The sequence below is a fragment of the Amblyomma americanum genome, chromosome 4 (assembly GCF_052857255.1).
Source record: "Amblyomma americanum isolate KBUSLIRL-KWMA chromosome 4, ASM5285725v1, whole genome shotgun sequence".
In the NCBI taxonomy this organism is placed as follows: Eukaryota; Metazoa; Arthropoda; class Arachnida; order Ixodida; family Ixodidae; genus Amblyomma; species Amblyomma americanum.
This window is the reverse complement of record NC_135500.1, coordinates 141440849-141465583: the sequence shown is the minus strand read 5'-3', so window position 1 is coordinate 141465583 and position 24735 is coordinate 141440849. Positions and strand designations below refer to the sequence as shown.

General features: G+C 50.0%; 1 protein-coding gene across 2 annotated transcripts in view; it reads right to left on the bottom strand.

The window, feature by feature from the left end:
* LOC144128446 (CD9 antigen-like) overlaps positions 1–24735 on the bottom strand; it is an 88284-nt gene that overhangs the window by 8780 nt on the left and 54769 nt on the right. Inside the window, exons 1-4 of one of the 2 annotated variants that reach the window (XM_077661853.1) lie at positions 12306–12702; positions 9783–9986; positions 6697–6771; positions 2934–3032 (exon numbers count right to left, since the gene is read on the bottom strand). In XM_077661853.1, the coding sequence (XP_077517979.1) occupies positions 2934–3032; positions 6697–6771; positions 9783–9986; positions 12306–12404 (477 nt within the window). In that variant the 5' untranslated portion in view covers positions 12405–12702. Of the gene's footprint in view, positions 1–2933; positions 3033–6696; positions 6772–9782; positions 9987–12305; positions 12703–24735 lie in introns of those variants that run through there. The other variant, XM_077661854.1, reaches the window with a different exon arrangement.

Here is a 24735-nt window from a genome sequence, read left to right as displayed (position 1 = left end):
AATGTTAACTATCATGGTATACCAGTACCATGCACCAAGGAGCCTTCTCGAGCTGGCGTGCAATTGTTTTGAAGGATTCCGCAATATAATTGTTATAATGCACGCATGGCAACGCGTTCATACTATACGAAGTTCACAATCTTGTCAGCCTCACATATGAAACCGTGGTATGCTCCACGCTCGATATGCGGACGTGAAAATGCTTTGAGGTCTTGGTGGTAAGTAATTAGCTTCACTCTGAGCGCTGGCCTGTGGAGTCACTTTTTGTGACTGTCTTGCATGGGCCGTGAGGAAGGGACAACCAGCCAGCACACCAGACGTAGCGCAAAAGCTTAATTCCGAATATGGTCCAGAAAACCGCACTACTTGGAGCGAAGTTTAACAGTAGCACCAAGGCGGCATGTAATACACAATCTGACGGTAAGCGTTGTCCGTTCGTACGGATGTGCACTGCACAGTAGCAATATGTAGGAGCGTATGTCATCTTTTTCCGTTCCTAATTCGGCTCTGGCGCTCCTGTTCCTAATGGCTGCACACCTTAACTTACGAGCAATGTGGTCTCGCATTTGAAAGCAATTGAAAGCACGAAGTGACGGTTTCGGTGGCGGTACAGCTGTTCATGCGGCTATGTTCTGCACTCAACCCTCGCATATTTTCCAAGATCTAAACCTTTCTTTCTATATTGGCTACCTGGCACTGGCGAACGTGTTTGTTGCCTTCGCCCATTCGGAAAGGGTGCATGGTGAATGGATGCGAACAGGGGCAGTACGTCCTTGTGCAGTTCGGTTCTGTGAAGCTCGCAAACGATCGCATCCCGCACCTTTAACTCTCTGTCGCAATTCTTGCAAACCTCAACACAGCACATATTTTCTCTGCCTTTCTACACCTGCGTAGAAAGGACACATTCAGCAGCCATCCGCAATATTTCCAATGCTGCGTCGAGGCGTACATGCCGGCGACTTATGAGGCCCGTAATGGCGCTGTGTTGCGAGCAAGCCTTTGGTGCCATCTGGTCTCAAATGGAAGAACTGCGTGCTGTAAACGGCCTATGCAGTGACGAGCATGAAGACTAGTGCAGGATACCAATACAAAAAAACACTCTAGTTCACCTCTTCACACAAAGCACGTGTAGATGTGAAGTGCTTTTCAAGTGGGTAGTCCAAGAGCCATCCAGTGCCACTCAAGGAGATCCTAGATAGGCTAGCATTGCAGGGCAAAGAACGCTTGCAGCATTAGAACATTAGATCTATTGTCCTTGGTTAATGCGCTGAATTCCAACTTTGTGGGACATATTTTCTACTTCGCTCCTCGGACCTATTGTTTGCGAGGGACAAACAGGTCTTATAGCTTTACTGTGAGGCTGACCGCAGTTTTGTGCGTTTGTTCAATGCATTCGGTTAAAACAAAGAAATGAATGCAGGGCTTGATTGCATAAAGCATGCCATTACAACAGTGAAACGGACACAAAATAAGACAAAATGAAGCGGAAGGCAGGTAATGTGCTCCTTTCACCATTTCCATACATCATTTCATGGTTTTTTGATTTTTAGGATAACATTTCAAGAACAGGGAACAACTCGGGCCAACAGCAGGTGTGGCACAAAGCATGAGATGAGGTGATGTAAGCGAGTTCTCCAAGCACAGAATTCAAGGAAACACGATAGAAGGCAGAAGGACACAACATGCCATCACAATCAATGCTGCCAGGAATGCGCCTGAATAAAAATGCATAACTAAACAAGAAAACGCCTTAATATTGTGTCTCCGAGCAGCACACATTTGCAGCAATGAAAAATGTATTTTTCATCACTTTGCCATAAAATATGTTGTGTTGCGGCAGCATGTGAGAGGAATCAGACATGTCCAAAATACAAATATTACTAGCATCTCTGAGGCAACTGCAATGTCCTCCAACAGTAACAACAGCAAAAAATTTACAAAATGTGCATCTTAAAGGGACTATGCAATGAATAAAAAGTAGTCTGTAAATAATAATGCTTAAAAATGATGCTAATAAGCATTCACACCAAGTATGAGTCTTCTAAACTGAGCCAGCAATTTATTACGAATTTTTAAAAACTGTTTTTTTAAAATTCGCGGGCCGATTGGTGTGCTCGTAGTGACCGATTTTGAAACTAAAATCGTGAAAAAACACGTCACTGTACCCATGACGTCACCAGGCCACCACACGCTGTCATTCACTGGAACCACGGCAGCCATGACGTCGCAGGCACACTTCCGGTAGCCGTGAAAATCGTCTGCTCGTGCCACCGCGCGACCCTCTCAGGCAAGCGCGAGCCAGGGCATTGCCTTCGCGCATATGGTTTCAATTTTCCTTTGCCGCCTCCTTCTGTCGGGAGTCACTACTGTCGTCGCTGGCGTTCAGCCGGTATGGCGTGAACGCATAGGGCTCGATGCCCATTGCGGCCGTAAGAGCGAGCAGTCGCACCTCGAGGTCCGGGTCCATCAGACGACAAGCAAAGAAACCCGACGCGCGCTGCAATCACACTGTCGACGCTGATGCTGGGGTGCTAGGAGCGACAACCGGAAGTTGCAAAAGGAACGTCAGCGGATGATGTATTCATGAGCGAGGCCCAGTCCCAGAGCTGTTTTCTTTCTTTATTTTTTTTTAAGCCCCACGTGTACGAGTTGAGGGGGGAGAGGAGGAGCGCAATTTTTAATCATCTATATCTTCGTTGTTATTGATGCTAGCTCAAAGATTCTTGCGTTGGGGTGACGAGTGATGAAATGCCTATCTCCTGTCTGCTTTATGTAACTTCAATTAATCTATTACATAGTCCCTTTAACATACTCCAGTCAGTTGAACAACGAAATGGAAAAAGAAATGGAAGGGACTTGATGCTGAACACAAACTACAAGCACACATCATTGACACAAATGGTTAAAAGAAAAAATGCAAACAGCAGACTCACATCGCGTTGCATGGTGTCGATGGTCTTTGTGATCACTTCAGACACATCATAGTCCTTATGGATCATGTGCTCCACCTGGCCCTTTACTGCCTTTTCAAACTGAAAAGATAACAAGACGCAGATAAGAGAAACAAAAGCAGTATTTTCTCACTCGCAAACAAAACTGACACCTGAAAGCACTGGTGCTTAAAAAGCTAGAGGTGACCAATAAAAAACACAAATTACAGCGAAAAAAAATTCACAGGATGGTTACAACTATATAACGCGAGATTCAGCGATTGTTTAGGCGGTTAGTTTTGGGGGTATATTCCTGGCGCACTAGTGTAGTGGTCACATGATGCACACCTGCACTGGCAGGCGGCTGTTCCAAAGAGAGCCATATTTTACAGCAACAGCTGTGAAAGGCCAGTTCCCAGGGTTTAGCACCTAGTAGTGGCAGTCGGCGTAGCCAAAGGATGGTACGCTGGGAAAGTGGAAGAGGAGGCTGACCGTTGAAGAAGGAGTGTATGGAAAGAGCGCAGGAATGTGCAAAGGAAGGTTACTGTGGAAGGAACAGGGTGCAGAGAGAGCGCAGGAATGCGCAAAGGAAGGTTACCATGGAAGGAACAGGGTGCAGAGAGAGCGCAGGAATGCGCAAAGGAAGGTTACAGTGGAAGGAACAGGGTGCAGAGAGAGTGGAGGAATGTGCAAAGGAAGGTTACCGTGGAAGGAACAGGGTGCAGAGAGAGTGCAGGAATGTGCAAAGGAAGGTTACCGTGGAAGGAACAGGGTGCAGAGAGAGCAGAGGAATGCGCAAAGGAAGGTTACCGTGGAAGGAACAGGGTGCAGAGAGAGCGGAGGAATGTGCAAAGGAAGGTTACCATGGAAGGAACAGGGTGCAGAGAAGGAACAGGGTGCAGAGAGAGCGCAGGAATGCGCAAAGGAAGGTTACCGTGGAAGGAACAGGGTGCAGAGAGAGCGGAGGAATGTGCAAAGGAAGGTTACTGTGGAAGGAACAGGGTGCAGAGAGAGCGCAGGAATGCGCAAAGGAAGGTTACCGTGGAAGGAACAGGGTGCAGAGAGTGCGGAGGAATGTGCAAAGGAAGGTTACCGTGGAAGGAACAGGGTGCAGAGAGAGCAGAGGAATGTGCAAAGGAAGGTTACCGTGGAAGGAACAGGGTGCAGAGAGAGCGGAGGAATGTGCAAAGGAAAGTTACCGTGGAAGGAACAGGGTGCAGAGAGAGCAGAGGAATGCGCAAAGGAAGGTTACTGTGGAAGGAACAGGGTGCAGAGAGAGCGGAGGAATGTGCAAAGGAAGGTTACCGTGGAAGGAACAGGGTGCAGAGAGAGCAGAGGAATGCGCAAAGGAAGGTTACCGTGGAAGGAACAGGGTGCAGAGAGAGCGGAGGAATGTGCAAAGGAAAGTTACCGTGGAAGGAACAGGGTGCAGAGAGAGCAGAGGAATGCGCAAAGGAAGGTTACTGTGGAAGGAACAGGGTGCAGAGAGAGCGGAGGAATGTGCAAAGGAAGGTTACCGTGGAAGGAATAGGGTGCAGAGAGAGCGGAGGAATGTGCAAAGGAAGGTTACCGTGGAAGGAACAGGGTGCAGAGAGAGCGGAGGAATGTGCAAAGGAAGGTTACCGTGGAAGGAACAGGGTGCAGAGAGAGCAGAGGAATGTGCAAAGGAAGGTTACCGTGGAAGGAACAGGGTGCAGAGAGAGCGGAGGAATGCGCAAAGGAAGGTTACTGTGGAAGGAACAGGGTGCAGAGAGAGTGGAGGAATGCGCAAAGGAAGGTTACCGTGGAAGGAACAGGGTGCAGAGAGAGCGGAGGAATGCGCAAAGGAAGGTTACCGTGGAATGAACAGGGTGCAGAGAGCACAGGAATGCGCAAAGGAAGGTTACCGTGGAAGGAACAGGGTGCAGAAAGAGCGGAGGAATGCGTAGCCGGAAGGCAGCTACCACGAGAACCACCTGAAAAGTGGTTACCCAGAAAGAAGGTGAGTAAGGCGGGAGTGGAAGAATGTGGCCCAACCGGAGGGTGGCTGCCACGGGAACCACTCCGCGGGTGGTTACTGCGGGAGGAGGGAAAATGGAAGGCAGTTACCATGAGAACCACCAGGAGGGTGGTTACCATGAAAAGGGGAGGGTTACCATGGAAGAAGGCGGGTAGGGAAAGAGCAGAAGAATGAGCGACCGGGGGATGGTTATCGTTAAAAGAGAATGGGTATGGCGAGAGAGGAAGTTCCGCTCAATGGTTGCCTCTGGAACCACTAGGAGGGCAGTCACCGTTGACGGAGGATTGAGGGTATGGTGAGAGCAGCGGAATGTAGCACACTTTGTCTGCAGCAGCTGCTGCTGTAAAACATGTCGCTCGAGGAGAACGGTGCCACCACGTACTTGGAGCAGCGGGCTGGAGAGAAGTGCTAGTCAAAAAACAAGTATGTGCGAAAAACTAAAACAGTGCTCTATAACTGTCACTCTCATGTATGCATGCAGTGCATGTCACTGTCACATTCTTTGCCTTAGTATTCCAAGAAATGGAAATACCTCTACACCTGTTGCTTAAACCTCACCACATTACACATTGTCAACCATCCTGTGAGTCTTTTGTCGTGTTGCTTGAAAGCCTGCTCCTGCGATGGGGTTCATATCTTCCATGGCCACACCACTGGGGTCGGAATTACAGGGCGCTCTTGGTGCGGGGGCAGGCCCATTTGAACCATTTCTTTGAATTTTTTTTGTTGTTGAAAATTTGGGTTCAGCATGCTTTTCTTACGCAAAATTTCCCACTTGAGGTAGGGGTCGCCCCTCCCCTAAATTCACCCAACTAGTTGCTGTGCACTGTTGTGTCCACACTGCAACTGCTGATTAGGGAACATCTTTATTTTCCCACCATGTACTAGTCCCTTTGCTGTCTTTTAGTACCATCGCAATGGTAACTAACAGTACACTCCCGGCATACATCCCAAAGAGTGCATGCCATTTTTCTCCTTCAGTTTCATGCCAACTAACAGTACACTCCCGGCATACATCCCAAAGAGTGCATGCCATTTTTCTCCTTCAGTTTCATGCCACAACCGATATGAGGCCGTCCATTTTTGCCTTCAGACAGGTGATGCACATGCATAAAAGTGCAGGCCTTGCAACTATCACTGTAAGAGATACTACTGTGTGGGCCCTTGCTAGCTGGAGGAAGGCTTTCCATATGAAATCATGGTGACTGGAGAAATAACACAACGCCAACTCTGCTCGCTTCCCCTTTTCCTTTGTCCCTTCTCCCCTTTCCCCCATGCGTAGTGCAGCAAGCCAGTAGCTCGAACCCACTCACCTCCCAGCCCTTCTTTTATCCCATCTCTCTCTCTCTCTCTACACAACACTAATGTGTGTGCGACAAGAAAGATGTGATAATATGGTAATAATTCATCTCTGTTGGGCTCCGGCACACAAATTAACCTGGACCTACAGCACTTGAATGCTATGTCACTGGCTCTTGCCTTCTCAGCAATTGCTTTCCACACACTGGGATATGACAACTGAGCCTGACAGTCACTGATCACCGACTGGTTAGTTTCTCGTTGGTGAGACATCTAACAAGCAGTGTTCAATGCTAGAATCACCACCACACAAGGAGAACGCTAGCGTTCCCAGCAGGCCATGCAAGTCATTACAAAACTCATAGACCAGCGAAGCCAGTCATTACATTCTCCATAGCTGAGTGCCTCTGCACAAACACGGGCCACTACTACAAATGCCCTTAACGCATTTGCTAGCAAAAAACTTACGCTCTCCAAGTGCATCCAAGCCCAGATGCCACCAGTGACTTCAGCAGCAATGATGATCACCAGGAATATGAAGAACTGCAAGTGAAATGAACAGCACCAAACATAAGAAACCATGCTCAAAAGTGGCCATCACACTACTGAATCATTCACGCTGCTGAGGTGGTGTAGGCTGTTGATATATACACACTTGAGGATGAATTTGCTAATCTCATCCCTTAGCTACCAGCTGGACAAAGTACTAATGCCAAATGTCTAAATATATCTGTGACAGACACAGTTCACGCATTCACTGGCAGTTCACTGGCATTAGCATGTAGATTTTATCTAATAAGTTCATCTAGCTTTTACGCCGTGGCATATGTGAAACTGAACAGTGGCGGATCGGGCTAGTTGGTGCACGTTTGGCACTTTTCGAAAGCGCCAAAACAACACGGACAAAGAAGGAACACACAAGGAAGAGCGCTTATCCCTGTGTGTTCCTTCTTTGTTTGTGTTGTTTTAGCGGTTTCGAAAAGTGCGGAACTACATACATGCCCTCTGCCCTGCTGTCAAAGTAAGGGCGCTCAAGCAGCATGCAGCAGCTTTCAGCTCAGCTTGTTCCATCTTTTGTAAATGAAAATAGAATACAATACAGCAAGTAAAGTCACTTATTTTGATGCAAAATGGCATTTCCCCCCTCCCCCTTACAATTAACTAAGGGCAATAGCTGTGCATTACTGCACAACAATTTGCTATGGAGCCAGACAATGTTTCACAGCAAATACTCAACTTACATACAGTATGCAGCATCCCTAGGCTGAGGCAGCGATTGAGTATCAAGCTTTATCTCCGAGTTTTTCCATTGCTGCATAAAGTGTTCAGCAATTGTTATAACGATTTTGTATATGCATTCTGCAATGCCGACACAACACAGCCCCTTATATACATTCGTCAAGGCAACCCATGCGTAGTGCCACCTATCGATCGAATATTACATCACGATCATGTGGCGTGTATCTGGCTTCGTTATATCCATATTTTACATTACAAACCAAATTTTGCTAGCAATGTATACAGCAAAAGAAGACAAATCATTTGACACCACCCCGAACATTCTACATCCAATGGTTAGGCCACAATGGCCGTTTGAAAGTTCATGGAAATTGTGGTTTGGGATGTCAAAGGTCGTCGGTGCAAATCCCCATCGCATACTAAGCTCTGACTCAACTAGTAATTTTGTGCGCCATAACACACTCAACCATTTGATACTAATGCGAACCTTCTGCATTAACTAGGTGGTCCACAATCTGTATATGAAAGGTGGTGCTAAGTGGTCCAACACTGATAGTTCACAAACTGGAGCATATATACCAAAACGAAAGTAGGAACTTGAATTGTGGCACCCGAGTGTTGCTGATAGGTATACGTTACTGCTATAAAACCGATCTAGTCATACGGTATACTAATGATGTGGGACTACTTGGTTACCATGGTGTGGTACCACCTGGCATCATGGTATGGTACCACCTTGGTCACGAAGTATGGTGGCCACGCGGTACGCATTTATTGTGCTATGCGACGGATGCATTGAGGCTGCCATTTTGAAACTATGGCGCACATGACCTTAGATTGCAGACAAACATGACCTTGAGTAAGGCAAGTAGTAGAGCTAATGCTCAAAAAAACTTACAGCAACAACTTTTACCACATCCCCGCTCTCATATTTTATCACAGCATTATGGTGCTTGGCTCCTTAGATATGGCTGCTCTGGCCCATTTTGGAAAGCATTTAATCTGACCATATGACCTTAATAGCCTAGCCTCTACTTCATAACACTCTTGGTGCTGTTGATTTTGACATATGACGGTGACAGCGATGCTGCATTCGTCAGAGAAGGTCCCCATACAGCCATCACTGCAGTAGCAGTAAAAGAAATTAATCTCAAAATGAGATGGCTCAAGTAACACCAGTTGTGCAGCAGGGGATAGTGAAATGAAACTGATCGAGCTCAATATTAATTGGCTGTGAAAGAGAAAAGACCTGAATCTTCCAAGCCTCAAGACAATCAATCTCAGAGCCCCTCGCACTCTCACACGGGTGTGTAATACGTGGTGAAATGCACCCATCAACAATGGCTGCCACAGAAGTTCACTTCCTGGAGTATGTGAGGAACATTTTCATCCGGGGTTTACAACATGTGCAGAGGGGTGTGGACTGCACTTTGCAAATGAGGTGAGAATACTCACGAATGGAAACCTCACTCTCTATCACGGCAAGTGTTTCAAATGCTTCAAGCAGCCTGGAGCTACTCAAAAGCTTGTGGTGCCTCTTGGCCAGAGAAACAACCGTTTCCATACCTTTGTGGCTATTACAGTACAGTCACGCTTTCTACTAGACACCCAGAGGATCCCTGGCTAGGTTTGGACATTTTATACAAGCAAGTTTGTTGTATAGATAAGGCAGTTACTAGAGGCTTCGAAAAACATTATGGTGATGCATGCTGCAAAAGATGGTAAAAGTTCAAACTGCAGTCTGCTTGTGCATATTCTCAACACAGATAACATAAAAAATTTAAAGAGGCACTGAGGGCAGACCGAATTCTGCCCGTGTCAATATATTCATCGTCATCAGCCTAACTACACCCACTGCACAACAAAGGCCTCTCCCGTGTCTTTCCAATTAATCCTGTCCTGTGCCATTTAAAAGTCCAAACTACTGAGCAATGGGACCTTACTGCATGGAATCTTCACTCTGGCTCCTCCTCCTCCATCAGCTCCAGTTTCAATACCCGTCAACACAAGCCCAAGTTGTTCAATGAGTTTTCTTCGGCTTCCAATACCATTCAAGAAATAAGCTACGTTTTGATGTAGGCGAAATGCAAATGATGACCATGTCGCACGCAACGTCAGTGCATGCAAAAGAGCTCCAGGTGGTTGAATTTAATCCAGAGCCCTGCACTACGGCACATCTTCCTTCCTGCACTCCCTCCTTGACCCCTTCCCTCATAGCGCGGTTGAGAGAAAAATAGTTACTGCGTCCTTCCTTTCCTTGCGACCAATTTTCGACACACCCGTCGTTGCCAAAAAGGGGCCCTGCCAACACCCACCGTGCAGAGCATGCAGGGGCTCTCTCTGAGCGCCCCGCAGCAGCCAAAGAAGCCCACGATGGCCATGAAGCAGCCGGCACCCAATAGGATGTAGATGATGGAGAAGTACAGCTGGCTGTCCTGGCCGTCCCCTTCGTTGGCCAGGTACTTGCTGCTGTCCAGCAGGAGCATCACGGACACCACCACCACCGCAATGCCCGCAAGCTGCACAGAGGGCAAGAAAGGCGGGGGCACACTTAACACCAGGGGTACTACACACACACTGCCTATGAGACAACACCTCTCTCTCAAGCAAGTATCACAAAAAAGCCTTACCCTGCCATTACCACATTTACCATTCTGCCAAAAGTAACCTCTCATAGGAATCTGCTTGGTGAGGACATGCAAGAGACCAGTTGGTATTCAGCAGAAAACTAGCAACAGTGAGCACGTTATGGTGAAGCAAGATCCTTTGTACCATATTGTTCCTTGCTACCCAGAAGACATGAACGGGCAGGGGCTACCGTGAGAGACCTCTGCAGGTCTATCGTAGCACAGCAGAGTTGCACATGCCTATATTGGATTCTGATGCAATCATTAGTAGTTACAACAGCATACAATGTCGTCACTATAGTGCTGCATCATTTAGTACACCTGGGGCCAGGGAACAATAAATCCACTGCAGAGCTATGCCCAACACAGACTTTCCGAGCCATCCGAGAATGGTGACAGTAAACAACAAAGTTCAAACAATCAAAACAGAATTCTGCTCAATGGAAACTACCCCGCCGCCGCAGTGGCTCAGTGGTTAAGGCGCTTGTTTACAGAGCTGGAGTACCCAGGTTGGTACCCAGACCTTTCCATGGAGGCGAAACACAGAAGTCGCCCATTTCCTTTCCTCAAAAACCAACTTTTTTTCAATGCAAACTAACTGAGCCAGGCATCTAGTGTGACAACAAGTTTAGCATGTTGCAATTTTGGTAGAGGGCTCGAAATGCCTTATCAGGTCAGCTAAAATGTATGTTCAGGATAAATTCATTAAAATGCTCAAATGCAAGATTAAATAAATATAACAGTAAGAAGGAGCCAGCTTTCAAACACACTTAGGATGCATTTCCAGTAGTACGTACTTTTGGAAGCAAACAGAGTATGCCGTTCAACCTTCAGTTAGTTTGCATTGCTTCGTTATTTTCCAACGGTCTCCAGAGAGACAAGTGAAGAGCTCACCGCTTTTATCTAGAGGCAGGTTAGCTTGCTTGTTTAAATCCAGAACTTTTGCTCCCGATAGCCCAGGTAACTATATTCAATCTTCATGGGCAGTATACACAATAAGAACAGTTTTCAGTTACCATCTTCAACTACTTCAGTATAAACAATAAGAACAGTTTCCAGTTACCATCTTCAACTACAGGGGTATCTTATCTTAGTATACAAGGCCATATCTGATTTGGAATGTTTTCTTACACACACCCCAAGGCCAAGGAATCATGGCATATCTCCAAGAGCAAACGGCAGAAGAAAAAAAAGTGTCGCCTGCTTCCCATTTCTTGGCCTTCCCACATTGCTACGGGGCAAGCACATCCTCTGTAGTAGCGGCGCAAATAAGAAGCTGGCAGCGGTCCAGCGCAGACACGCGCTATAAAACATGTTTATGGTGCTGCAATCCGAGCCCCAGCAGCGATACACACAATTGCACACGCCTAATTAGCTACTGCAAGCCAGCAGAAAAGCGCTATCCGACCTCAACAGTGGTACGATAACTGATAACTTTGGCTTCCCACCTGCTAAATGCACACAGCCCCTAAACTGCGCGTACAGGACTTATCAAGAAAGCAAGTTCCACCTCCGTATGATAACGTGACAGCTGGTCAGGATCCCAGATGCGCCAGCTTCTACCACATAGTGACTAAAGTAACCAGTTAGCAACGTTAAGCGAAACTCCACTTCGAACACAAACGCAACAGGCACGTACGAGTACGCCCTCTTAAAATCTTGCAATGAATGTTGAGCATTTGAGTGCAAAGCAAATTGTTATCTTAATTGGTCAGCACGAAACAGTTGCAAGGCTGAAGTAAGTAGCCGTCGGAGCAGCCGTGCTTGATCCGAGCGAGACCGTTGTTACGAAAGCAATTGTGCTTAAAAGGAAACGCGCTAATTGCGGACCGTGCGCGCTTATAAGGAAGCTGCTATTTTAAGAGCGCAGCTAGGGTTGCGCAATATTTCGCTGACCGCTAGCTCGAGACAACACAAGAGTGACTACACCCACAGGAATCGGCGGTATGCCACGAGAATTATCGTCAGCTTCATCCGTATCTAAACAGTGAAGGCGATGGGGGCATGTTACCGCGCACGACAGCCAACGTTTGTACAGCTGCAATCCGCGCGCACGCTACGTTGCACACGCTGTTTCGGCGTATGCGCGCGCTCAGCGCAAAAATTGCAGCTGCCGGAACCAGCAATCAACACAAATCAAACTGAGCCGAATTAATCTGCGCAAAAGCGCGCACACACACATAGGGACGCGAGCGCGCGAAATCCACTCACAATAAACGCCGTGGTGAAGAAAATGCAATGCGCCAGAGTCCCGCTCAGAACCAGTCGCTTCCATCTGGCCCGAGCAGCATCGACGAGATGGAAGCCCATGATTCAGATCAATCAACGATGTTCAGCATCGCAACGACGGAGCAGAGGATAAATGTTCGCTCGCAGGGTAGGCGCCGCACACACGCACGCGGACCGCGCATCCAGAGAGCTTTTCTGGGATGCACGGCGAACGTTTCGACAATCGGGCGTCAGTGGCGGCAGCCCGGCGGTTCCTCTCGCTCACACCAAGATAACATAGCGGAGTTTGCTAATTTCACACGCACACGACAAGGGGTTCGAACTAACGGTGCCAGTCGACGCATCCCGCACCATTGACCAGCTGCGTGCGTGCTATGGCAACAATCACGTGACGCCTCTGCGCCTAGACACGTGGCGCCCTCTCTTGTGTACGAAAAGAAGTGCTGGCATCGCGGCGCGCACATTTTTTTTCTTTCTTCACCTTTCTGGCGTTTTTTACCTCAGAATGATGGTTGGCCAGGGCCTTGTTTTTCAGTTTGGAATTGCGGAGACAAAATTTACGCAGCTAACGAGCGACTTCCTCGGTCGACATGCCCGAAGACACCATAACGCTGTCGACAAAGCGAAACTGACTTGGCGACTGCTACCGGTTGCTGAGAAGGGAAAAAAATAAGAAAAGCAATCCCGTGATCCCCGGCGCGCCGTTGAAAGATAGATGGGCAGAATCAGTGCGCGGGCGGGCCAGACCATTCTGAAGAGCAATTACCCCGCCATTATTGCCGGCGATAATGCAGCCGGTCAATGTTCCCCGTTCGAGAAGAGCAGGCGATCTCACCCGCGATACGCTAGCGTGCACGATCTACGGGACTCCCTCGCTTGTTGCGTCTTTCTCTGTTTTATTACTCTTTGACGTCTGAGACGTGCTGGTCAGAAGCGCCGTTAGCGCAGTCGCTGGCAGGGTGATTACAGCAATTACATCGTTAGAACGAGGAAGCAGCTTCCAGAGACCGTGTAAAGGCTTGCTACACAGCTTTTGCTGTTTTTTATTTCAAAGGAAGGGACCCGAACTAGAAGCAGCAAATAAAACAGACAAACCTAAGCACAATGCTTCCGTCCCGTATCATGAGTGACGGCCAGCTCACAATTAGCTGCCACTCAGGGGAGATTCTGATTTATGAGGTACGCGCATGCAGTGGGTCACAGCATACTTATAACGAATCGGAATACTTGTTGCGGCGCGCAACCTGCCGGTAGTAGGCCCCAAAGATATTGCACATAGTATAATAGTCAGTGTGTTTTTAGTTTTTCCCGCAATGAGCGCTTAACCCAAACAAAATACGAGTAACGTTTCGATGACGGACTAAACTCAGTATCGGTATAACACGTACAACCAACAGACTGGGAAAAGCAAGGAAGGAGAAACAGAATGAGAAGAAAGTGGTTCAATCCCATCACCACTGATCGATCACTCCGCACCGAGAAAATCACATTACGGGCTGCCATTCTCGGCCCGCTGGCATCACATCCCCTTCGTCAGAGTCAATGCTGCGGTATAGACTTTATTCGCCTCGAAAAAGACACACACTTAGAACCAACCCCGTTTCTGAACACACAAGCTAAGCTTACAGAAAATAAAAAAAACAACAAAAGGCCAAATCTAAACAAGCCGCTTTCGCTCAAGGACGGCGGCCGGCGTGGCGGGCGCTAAAATTCCTCCCGCTCCGCGAATCGCGAAGCTGTCTTCCCCGCACGACTCCCGGGCATTGCGCAAGGCCCAACTCGAATTTCGCAGGCAGGCGCCGGTCGCGGACGGACTTAAGAAGGGCCGTTCTCATTCCTCAAGGGCGAAAAAGCGCGCCGCAGAAAGTATTCTCATAAAACGCACACGAAGGGAAAGAAAGAACTGTAGCGCCCTCAATCAGGCTTGATCGACGAGACGAAAAGATCCATATGCGCGAAACGAAACTGTTTAAAGGAGAAAGTTTGGCCAACATGGCGCTTACTGAATGCCCTTGTCCCCTTTAGGTTTACCGCGTTAGTTACCACACTAGAGTGGCAGGAGGAAAATGGCAAAGCAAGACATGGTGCAACGGCGTCGGCGTGCATGATGGAAGTGCCGCCCTTGGACGTGACAAAGAGGACAAACGCCACGCGCCGAAAGAGCCACTGGCGCGATCACTAACCGGGCGTGGCCTCCGAGACGTGAGTGCTCCCGATATATAGAGCACCGTCGGTACAGTACCGCGTGACATACCCACCCGTGATTACGGTGGTCACGGCGGCGAACGGCCGCCACTCTCTGCTGGCCGATACGCAGCCGTTTGCAGGGTCGCGGAATTCGCTAACACGCGACACACACGGCGGTTCTACTGGCGTTTCTCGTCTCGCTTGTTCTGAAGTTTCCAATAAAACTGCGCAGATATGCCCCTTCTGTTGGTCCGGTGCAAAATGTTACCGCATAATTTAACGCACACGTTAATTGAGAAAATTCGCGGTACACTCCGCACTTACTTTGTCGTCGATGACAATCCCAATAAATGACGTCGCATATTCTTCGCACTCGTTGCTAAGGAAACTGCACAAAATTAATAGAAAATGAATACCTCGATATAGACGGTACTACAGCGACGCTGATTTTACCTGTTGCAGCCTGTTCACACTGAAGTACACCGCGACGACTTTAGTGGCATCCATTACATGAAGAAACGGCGGATCACAATTAATAATATTACGTTAATGCGATGAACGTTCTTGCTCTTTCTGGGCCACTCGATCGATGTGACGTCAGTAAAGGCGTACAGAGTGGGTCTCCTGACGAACTCAGAAACGTACGCACTTCCGCTATGGGGTAGGCAGCTGGTACAACGAGACATTGTGCTGGAGAGGTCAAATGCTCAATTATGACAGAGAATTAAAACTGCTCCACAGTTCGAGGGTATACACTTCCAACTTGCTTATCTCGACGTATATCCTGTTGTCGGTTCTTCCAACTTCTGTCGCCAAAACTCCGGAACACCGAACCACAGCTGACTTGCGCGGCCACAGTCAACGAACCTCCTCGAGCTCTGTCGGGCGCATTCACTCCGTTACTTTCCTGCCAAATTCGGACTCGGCAAATGTTCGATTTTTCCCGCCTTTTCCTCGGCTGAGCCATTGCAAATAAGGCAAAGCAAAACAAAAACACACAAAACTCAATAATCACTTCCCGGCGTGCCACGGGTCTGTTTCGCTATCCCTTATTCCTTTTCTTTTTGTCCCGTGGCTCGAATGCGTCACGATATACCGTACAGCTGGCCAGTTGCTCTGTAAACGGTTTGGCCGGACTCCGATCTGTTTGTCTTTCCAGTCAGCGTTGTTGTTTCTCTATCAGGTGTCGTAATCACCTTGCTTCGCAGGACGAGATCTAGTACCTACAGAGTTTGCAAGTACGTTCGCGCGATATGGGACCGGCTCGTTCGCAAGGGATTCGCCCAGGCGCCCACCGGGCCATCTGGAAGGTTGGAAGATACGGTCGTTCTGATCCCATTGGGTCGCTCGCTATGGGGGAACCTGCGCTGCCAAGGTGGCACTGCAATTGTTCCATTCAATAACTCAAAACTGCTTTTGTCAGCTGCTTGGGCCGCTGCAAACGCGAGAACACATTCTGCGCGATTAGATACCCGCGTTCGGCTGACAGCATTCATTGCCTAGCTTCTCTCGGCGTAGCTCAGGTAGCTGACGCACGGCACGTGCGCCTTCGACAGAGCGCGGAGGCTCACGCCAATAAGCGCCTGAAGGTGGCGCGGAAAAGTACTAATAGTACTACCCAAAACTGCTTTCTCTTCTCGCTAGGCAGTGTGTTATGGCGCTGCAATCGGCACCGTAAACTTCAGCGCAAGTTCCCCATCGGCGCGACGGAGTTCAGCGCTCTTTCTTTTCAAGGAACTCGGTTCGCCCAAAAATACGCTCCCAAAAACTTCTCCATGCCTGGCTTCTCGAAGCACTTCTTGCCAAATTCTACACCCTCCCGAGAAAGGGAGAAGTGACGGCGAAAATCTCGCCCCACCTCTCGTTGCAAGTGCTCCGCACATTCTTAATTCGTCTGCGCGTGATGATATGCAAAACAGTACGACGACGAGTGGCCGCTGGCGAGAGGGGGTGGCGCTGTCATTAAATACATCGGGATAAAACCCGGAGTGAGCTGATCGGCCTGCAAATCTTTTGGCGTTCTCGCGTTTCGTGTCGGCGAATGCGGCCCTAATCAGGCGGTGGCTCAAGCCACCTAGCCATGACTTGTAAAATTTTACTCTTGTCTTGATTTTACCCGCCAATCAGATAACCTTCACTTGGTTACTCCTACCCGCTTAAAATCTACTTTTCCTTCACTGTCCTTAAACCCCAATGCTTTGAATAAATCAGCCCCGCTGCTTTCCACTGTAGGGTGAAGCCCTTTACAGAAAAGTGTCAAGTGTTAAGCCGTTTCCTCCTCCTCTCCACACGAACCGCACAGCATGTCTATCTCGCGGTACCTGACTTTATATGTCTTAGTCCGCAAAACTCCCGTCCTGGCCTCAAACAACTAAAGCTTTCCCTACAATTATCATAGATATTTTCTTTGGCAATTTCCTGCTTAAAAATCCTGTATGTTCCCAGTGCCGATTTCGTCAGCATCCGTTTTCCACAGAGCGCTCTCTGTTTCTTTAACCTTTTTCTTAACCGATAATTGCTGATTTGCCCCCCGACTGCTGTCCAGATATTTGCTTGTCAATTTTCTAGTTCGCTTTCTCCATTTCGTGTCAACATCCCTTATGTACACGTATCTGAAAACTTTCCTAGCCCACTGCTTTTCCCCCATTTTTCTCAATCGCTCCTCAAACGCTATCTTACTGCTAGCTTCTCTGCTCTCGAACGACGCCCATCCCATATCACCCTGTACCCCCTGATTTGGTGTATTTCCATGTGCTCCCAAAGCTAGCCTTCCTACGCCGCGTTTTATGATCTCTAACCTTGCTTGAACATCTGGTCTCATGCACAGGACCGCATTGCAGAAAGTCAGACTAGGAACCATATCACCCCTTTCCAGATATCTCTCTTACCACTTCATACCTATTGTAATTCCACAGTGCCCTATTTTTCATGACAGCTGAATTCCTACTAGCTTTATTCATTACATATTTTTCATGCTCTGTCAGATACTCAGCACTGTTATTTATCCACACCCCAAGATACTTGTACTCATCCACTACTTCTATATAGCGTGAACTCCTGTATACTCGCTATGGCGCGAGTCTGCTGCCCTCTGGCGGCGGGAAACCGCTGCAGAGCACTGACCCGAGCACCGTAACGTGAGCATCACTGGGGCAGCAAAAGCCCAGAAAAAGCAGAAAGTTCAGCGCTTCGTCCCGTCGTACTTCTTGTTGCTTGTGTGCCTCGTCCTAAGTGCGCAGAATTCTGCTATTTAGCAGCGCGCGTTCGATTCTGGGCGGCCTTTGGAACTGGACACCGCCGAAGCACGAACGGACGAGTACAGAAAGAGATTAGGCTATCACGAGGTCCTGTGGTGGTCTTTCCAGTGAGATGACACCAGACAGTGGCAGCAAACGAATTTTTGCGAAAAGCAAACGACAAAGCCTGACAAGCCTAGACAAACATCAAGCGTGACAGAGAGAGAGTGAGAGAGAGATGGAGAAACAGAGAGTGAGTGAAAGAAAGAGAGATAGAGAGGGCGTGTCCACATGCAGGAAAGCCTTGCTTAACAACCTCCAAAGCATAATTAAATCCCATCATCTTTCGAATGACCATCAATATCTAAGCTCAGACCGACCCGCACATTTCTTCCCTTCACGAACTCGGTAGGCCCACTGTGCTGTACAGTTTCGCCGAGGGACAATGCGCCGAGTTAAGCCGCACGTCTTCGCCATGCACGACACAATTCCTCGCAGTCGCGTGCAGCCCAATCCGGCGGCGCGCGCGTCTCTTGAATCGGGCTCCGCAAATAGCACCGCCCGGCGGAGCACGTGTTGGCGCGCGTGCCAGAATGAATGAGTTCCAAGATGGAACGAGTTGCCCCATTCACCGGATGAGAGCGTGCGACGACGGCGATATGACTGGGCGAGCTGCTTAACGATAAGATTCCACGGTGTCTTGCCTCGTGTGCAAGTGTTTCGTGCGCGCAGACTTTTTCATATCTGCGCACAGACAGACGGGACGGGACTTAATTATATCCACTTTAGAGATGTATTATAGCGCCGTTCGGATGCCAATTAAGCTTCTTTCGCGTTGCGGGTCGCTTTTTAATGATAGAAAAACTGGCCCGCACCGACTACAGGGCCTACTTTTCGATTCCCAAACACAAATCTAAAATTTAAAAAAAAATAGACAGCGTGGGGTGGGGGGGGGGGGGGGGGTGGCTCGATAGAAATCACTCCACCTTCATCACTGCACTCAGGCAATGCCTACAACGTCCACATGGATAACGAAGACATTCCGAAACATTGCAACTAGGGCGGAAGGAACTCCCCCCCTTTAAAAATAAAAAGAAAGAAAGCGGGAAAAGGATATCCTTCGGGCGCCAACTGTTCCGCGTGACGTAACATCGCGGCAACAGCGCGACGGGACGCTCATTCGCGAGCTACTCGTACGTGACCCAGGCGCCGCCATTGTGGAATGCGACAAAAAGAGTGCAGCCCTGTCCAGCGCTTCGTTTCAATGCACATCGTGTGCTTCGCAATGGAACCTCTTAAAGCTGCTGCTCGTTCGTTTGCTTGCCACAGTGCGGCTCTACTTCGACGGATAGGGAGCTTACTTTCTATGACGCGATCTGTGGCTACGGCTGGCGAATGCTCTTCACAAACAAGGCGAGAACGTAAGTGCGGGGTGTCCAATTTTCCGTCGAAGTACGTTAGTTGCCCTCTCTCACTCTCACTGCACGTGCGGGCCAGGCACAAAGGCCGGCGGATGAGAGGGAGAGAGAATAAGCTGCAATTGAGAAGAGCCGTCTGTGGTCACCCGTTGCCGCGGGTGAGGACCGCGTGACTTCAGCGACTGTCCTGGCCCGATCTGTGCCTGCCAAAGCCGGATCTCGAGTGTGGCTTCGGTCAGCCGTCCCTCCCACAAGACAGGGCTCGGTTTAGGCTGAGGCGTGGTACTGGCTATGATATCAGCCATGGTATATATGTCCAGAAAATGTGAAACAACGCAAGAGATACTCCTCGCAAACCGGACATTCCCGCCGATACACATGCGTGTTCATGTGACGGGAGAGGGCTGGACTTGCCCGCTTCGCAGATAGGCATCAAAGTACGGCGGAGGGGCCGACCCGCAAAATCACGTGCGCAGTGTGCACTGCAGCCTGGTCACGTGTGGGCATTGCAAAGACCGGGGAGCAATGCGTGCACCGGCAACGTATCGGGCAAAGTGCTACTCAAGCCTTTCCCTACGCTCGCCGTCCGAATACTTTTGCTCAGGTAAAAAAGAACAAAAAACTTCCCAGCAATAGGGGCGCGTAAACAACAGGCTGACACCATGCAGAATCGCGGCTCTGTCGCCTCTGCGGAGAGGATGCACGGCCCTCGAGGCGCAGAAATACGCAGAAGTCATACGCGCTTCACGGACGACGTTCAGCTTAATAATAATAATTGGATTTGGGGGGAAAGGAAATGGCGCAGTATCTATCTCATATATCGTTGGACACCTGAACCGCGCCGTAAGGGAAGGGATAAGGGAGGGAGTGAAAGAAGAGAGGAAGAAAGAGGTGCCGTAGTGGAGGGCTCCGGAATAATTTCGATCACCTGGGGATCTTTAACGTGCACTGACATCGCACAGCACACGGGCGCCTTAGCGTTTTTCCTTTGCAAGGTGATACATTCGGGATGCCGCGTCTTACCCACCGTCCGGCCAACTTCTGGAAGTGCAAAGTGTGCTTTAACCCCCAGCCACCGCCAAATGAGATGCTCCCGACGCCACAGGCTGAGCGACAATTCGTCCCCTCGGAGCTCATAGTCTGACAGGAGCCGTCTTGCATACGCCGTCTATCTATATCGCGGAATGAACGCCGCACAAACAGCGTATCATGCAAATCACATAGGGGGGGGTCACGCAGTTATGCTAGTGGAAGAAAATGACTCGAGAACGGTGCGGCAACGCTTGATGACCAGCGTTACACAGCAGCGCGGGCCGCGCTCCGAAGGCCCTGTACTACACATAGCTGGCTCATCAGCATTCATCGCTCGCGCCGCCGCAGCAGCAGGCGTCTCCGTCGCGTAGATAAAAAGAGGGCTCGCGCAGTGCGGTGCGGCGAGTTGGGCACGCAGGAAGCAGCGTATGCTTCTCGGCAAACCCCGGGCTGCCTCTACAGAGCGAGGCGAAAAAAAAAGAAAAGCCACAGAGCTCTCCTCCCGCAGGCGTTGTTCTTCTCTGCGGCCGCCGCTCGCTTTAAAATGCGACGGCGCTCCGATACGCACAGGATGTGGGCGGCGACGCCAAGGGCCGCCGCGAACACTGCGTACAGGTAATGCTTGCACACGCACAGACAAAAAGGAAAAAAAAGCAAGGGGCACGTGGTAAAACATCCGGCCGCGTTCGTCTTTCTCCACGGTGTTTGTCGAGCGGCGCGGCCGAAGTGTGCATCGTATACGTTATACTGCCTGGGAACCGGCGATGCACACCCCTATACACGGGTTCCCGTGAGGTAATACGGCGCGCTGCAGCAACGAGGATAACCTGCGGGTCGACGCTGCACCGCTCCGCAGTGTTTGCCCAGACGTCCAATAACCGGCCGACCGGGTGATGGGGGGGGGGGGGGGGGGGGGGCTACAAACGGCGGGCGGACGCTGCCACTACTCGGCACACACATAACCAATATATACAGCCAGGTAGACACACAGAAGAGGTTAAAAAAAAAAAAACTTCCCACGACCAACACCTATAGACATGTTTCAACAACCACTTATCCCGCAGTAAGGTGCACATTTAACACGAATAAGCCTATATGGGAGAAAGAATGGAATAAGCTGACCTCTATAATTGAATTGGATTTTTGGGGAAAGTAAATGGCGCAGTATCTGTTTCATATATCGTTGGACACCTGAACCGCGCCGTTAGGGAAGGGATAAGGGAGGGAGTGAAAGAATCAAGGAAGAGAGAGGTGCCGTAGTGGAGGGCTCCGGAATAATTTCGACCACCTGGGGATCTTTAGCGTGCACTGACATCGCACAGCACACGGGCGCCTTACAGCGTTTTTCCTCCATAAAAACGCAGCCGCCGCGGTCGGGTTCGAACCCGGCAACTCCGGGTCAGTAGTCGAGCGCCCTAACCACTCAGCCACCGCGGCGGGTCCCGCCTCTATAGAGCCCGCGATCCCTTTTAGGGACAGCGTACATATATGCCCAGGCCCAAGTTTCAGAGGAGATTTCGATCACTAAATATACGGGATGCTTGCTCTTGGAAACAGAGGTATATTAATTCCCACTGCAAAGCATAGCAAACTGATGGATGGAGTCAGGAATAGGAGGAGGATTTTGAACACGGCACCGGAGGTCCTAGGTTAGCAAAACTGCCGGAACTTCGCATGCTTTGAAGAGGGAATTTGTTTCCGTTGCCAACCGCAAGTATATTCCGTATTTTTAGTGATGGAAACCTACCAGGCCTTGAGAATTGCATACCCTGCTCCTAAAAGGGAGCGCACTTTTTCCGTGCTGGATTGGAGCGGCAGTGTGGCATCTCAGAGTTGCTTTGCTGGTCGGCCAATTAAGTCGACGTTCATCCACGATGAAAAGGATCGCACTGTACACGACAAACACGCACAATGTTAATCGCGCACAAGACACTACTTATTTGCATTAATTCTACCGTTACTTCTAGCATTCAGGAAACGCTACACAGGAGAAGAGGCGTCGAATGTTGTTGTTGTTGTTGTAGGTGCTATGGGATATTCTGGGGAGGGGGTACTGGTCCCGACGTATGTTGGCCCTTAGGGCATCACTCTTGGGGACCAGGGGAAGGGGTTAGGGGGATGTAGGGGGGGGGGGGGGGAGACGAATGGCAATAGACACCTTTAGCATACCGCGTTACCGTCACCGGAGTGCATGCCGGGAGCTCGCGCGCCGCCAGTCCGCAAGCGTTCATTGGTCCCGATGCGGCATTCGCGGGCGCAGCTGCCGGGTACCTGGCGCCATCTGGCGCCCTCAAGGCGATTTGAGCATGCGCATTGGCCGCGCGCGGGCTCACCGCACTCCGGTACCGGTACCGGTAACGCTAACACGGTACACTGTACGCTAAAGGTGTCTATTGACCATGGTGCTACTGACTCGTCCCAGCGATAGTCAAGAGGTGGCGCTCTCGGCTCGCAACGGGGCTGATTTATCCAAGGCATTGAGGTTTAGGGACAGTGAAGTAAATGTAGATTTTAAGCGGGTAGAAGCAACCAAGCGAAGGTTATCTGATTGGTGGCTGAAATTAAGACAAGAGTAAAATTTCACAAGTCATGGCTAGGTGGCTTGAGCCACCGCCCGATTTAAAGGGTTCAGCCTTATCCGTACGTCGGTCGGAGAGTTCCTAGCTACAGTGCATTTTTTTTTGTTTCCCGGTAGTTTCGTAATAGAGGAGCATATCCACTCTTGAAGAGGCCGTCGGTTTTTGAAGGAGTAGCAAATGGGACAAGCGTGTACTCCATACCAAAAGGCGTTCCCAGCACTCCTTCAACAGAGCGTAGAACGGACTATGACACACGGGCAGCTAGCTAGGTAGCCGGGGTTCCCGACGGACTACACGACGGTCATAGCTCCGAACCAATTGACCCAAATTTCTGCGCACCTCCGTGCAAAGAACACCGGGCCGATGATAGGCGGAGCACGGCCGATGGATCAGCTCCGGCAGATTGCATCGTAGACCGGAGCCTTCCACGATCGACGCAGAGGAGCAAGGGGGCTAGGGGGGGGGGGGGGGGGAGAGAAGCCAGCGAAACAAGGGCCGCGCGGCAAACTATACGCCAGAAACAATGACGGCGCCAAAGAGGAAAGAATTTGGCGTTCCATTTTTCGTGCTCTCCTCGCCGGGACGAGAGCGCCGTCACCGCCCCCACCGCGAAGGGGTCGGGTCGCGGGTCGACTATACGAGCGATCGCTTCCTGCGCGGACGCCCGCTTCCTTCCTCCCACCCCCTCCTCCTCTTTTTCATTAGCCACCTTCCCTCCATGCACCGCGAGAGATGTGAAGAGCAGAGGGTGGTGTGCACCCTGTGTGCGGCGTTTCTTCTTCCGCAGATGACGGGGGAAGGAGGCCACACGGTGCCGGAACGATGACGTCGGGGGGGGGGGGGGGGGGGGGTTCCTTTTAATCACCACCCCGCCGTGGAGGAAAACACTTCCGCCTCGCGCCGAGAATGCGTACACGCGACGGACGAGAGGCACCGCGAAAAGCAACAGCACCACACGTTCTTTCTAACTGAGGGCCTGTTCCCTTTCACCTCCACTGTCCCAGCCTCCCGCGAGCGCGTACGTGTGTTCCCAATACAGTTCCGCGGAACGTCTTTGGGCGCCACGGCTCAGTGGTGTTCGGCGGCTGCACGGATATAATGTGCGAAATACCCCCGTGCGCTGTAGTACGTGCTTCCCAGTGCAAGTTAAAGAAGCACGCGAGGGGAAAATGAATCCAGAGCCTTCACTGTGGCAACTGTGTCTCTCTCACCTTCATTTCACCCTGTCCCCCATCGCTTCTTTCACGGCTTCTCTGACCACCCGACCAACTCGACACGCCAGGAGCACGCTTCCCGGGTCGCATCGGATGCTCTCGCCTGAATCCTTGCCCTCGCATGGTTCATCTGCCTGCCAGCGCCCGCCCCTCCGACTACTAAGTGCGATCGCGACGTAGCTCAATTAAATGGGCACGTTTTGATCATATTAACAGTGGACGTAAGGAGTTGAAGCAACAAACTGACAAATTGAAGTAAGCAGGTATCGACAGGTTACTATACCGCGTTCTCATCACAAAGAGGCTGCTTGCGCTGAATCCTGAGCTTCGGCAATACAGGAGAAGTCAAAAAGTGAAATGCTGTTATCGCCACTACCGGCTCTTTTTCTTTTAGGCAAATTGCGATGACGTCAACGTAGTTTTTTTTTTTTTGGGAACAGATCCCTGAGGCTAGGTTGAACTGCCATCCACTTGAAAACGGTGATCACGGAATCTTTGTCGGTCTTGACCTGACGCGACTTATTAAGAGTGGTGGATCGAAAAAAAAATACTGCGTTTTTAAACTAAATTTTCTGAGTACACATATGCGATCCTTTGATTCCGGACAAACGTATCCACAGCCGGAAAAAAAGAGCGATAGAATCATTTTGTACTGGGAACAATAATTGGACGGAGTTGCCCTAGCTCGGTGCTATGCCGCGCACTAGCGGCAGGCAGAGGTGACCGACGCGAAGTAAGAGAACAGT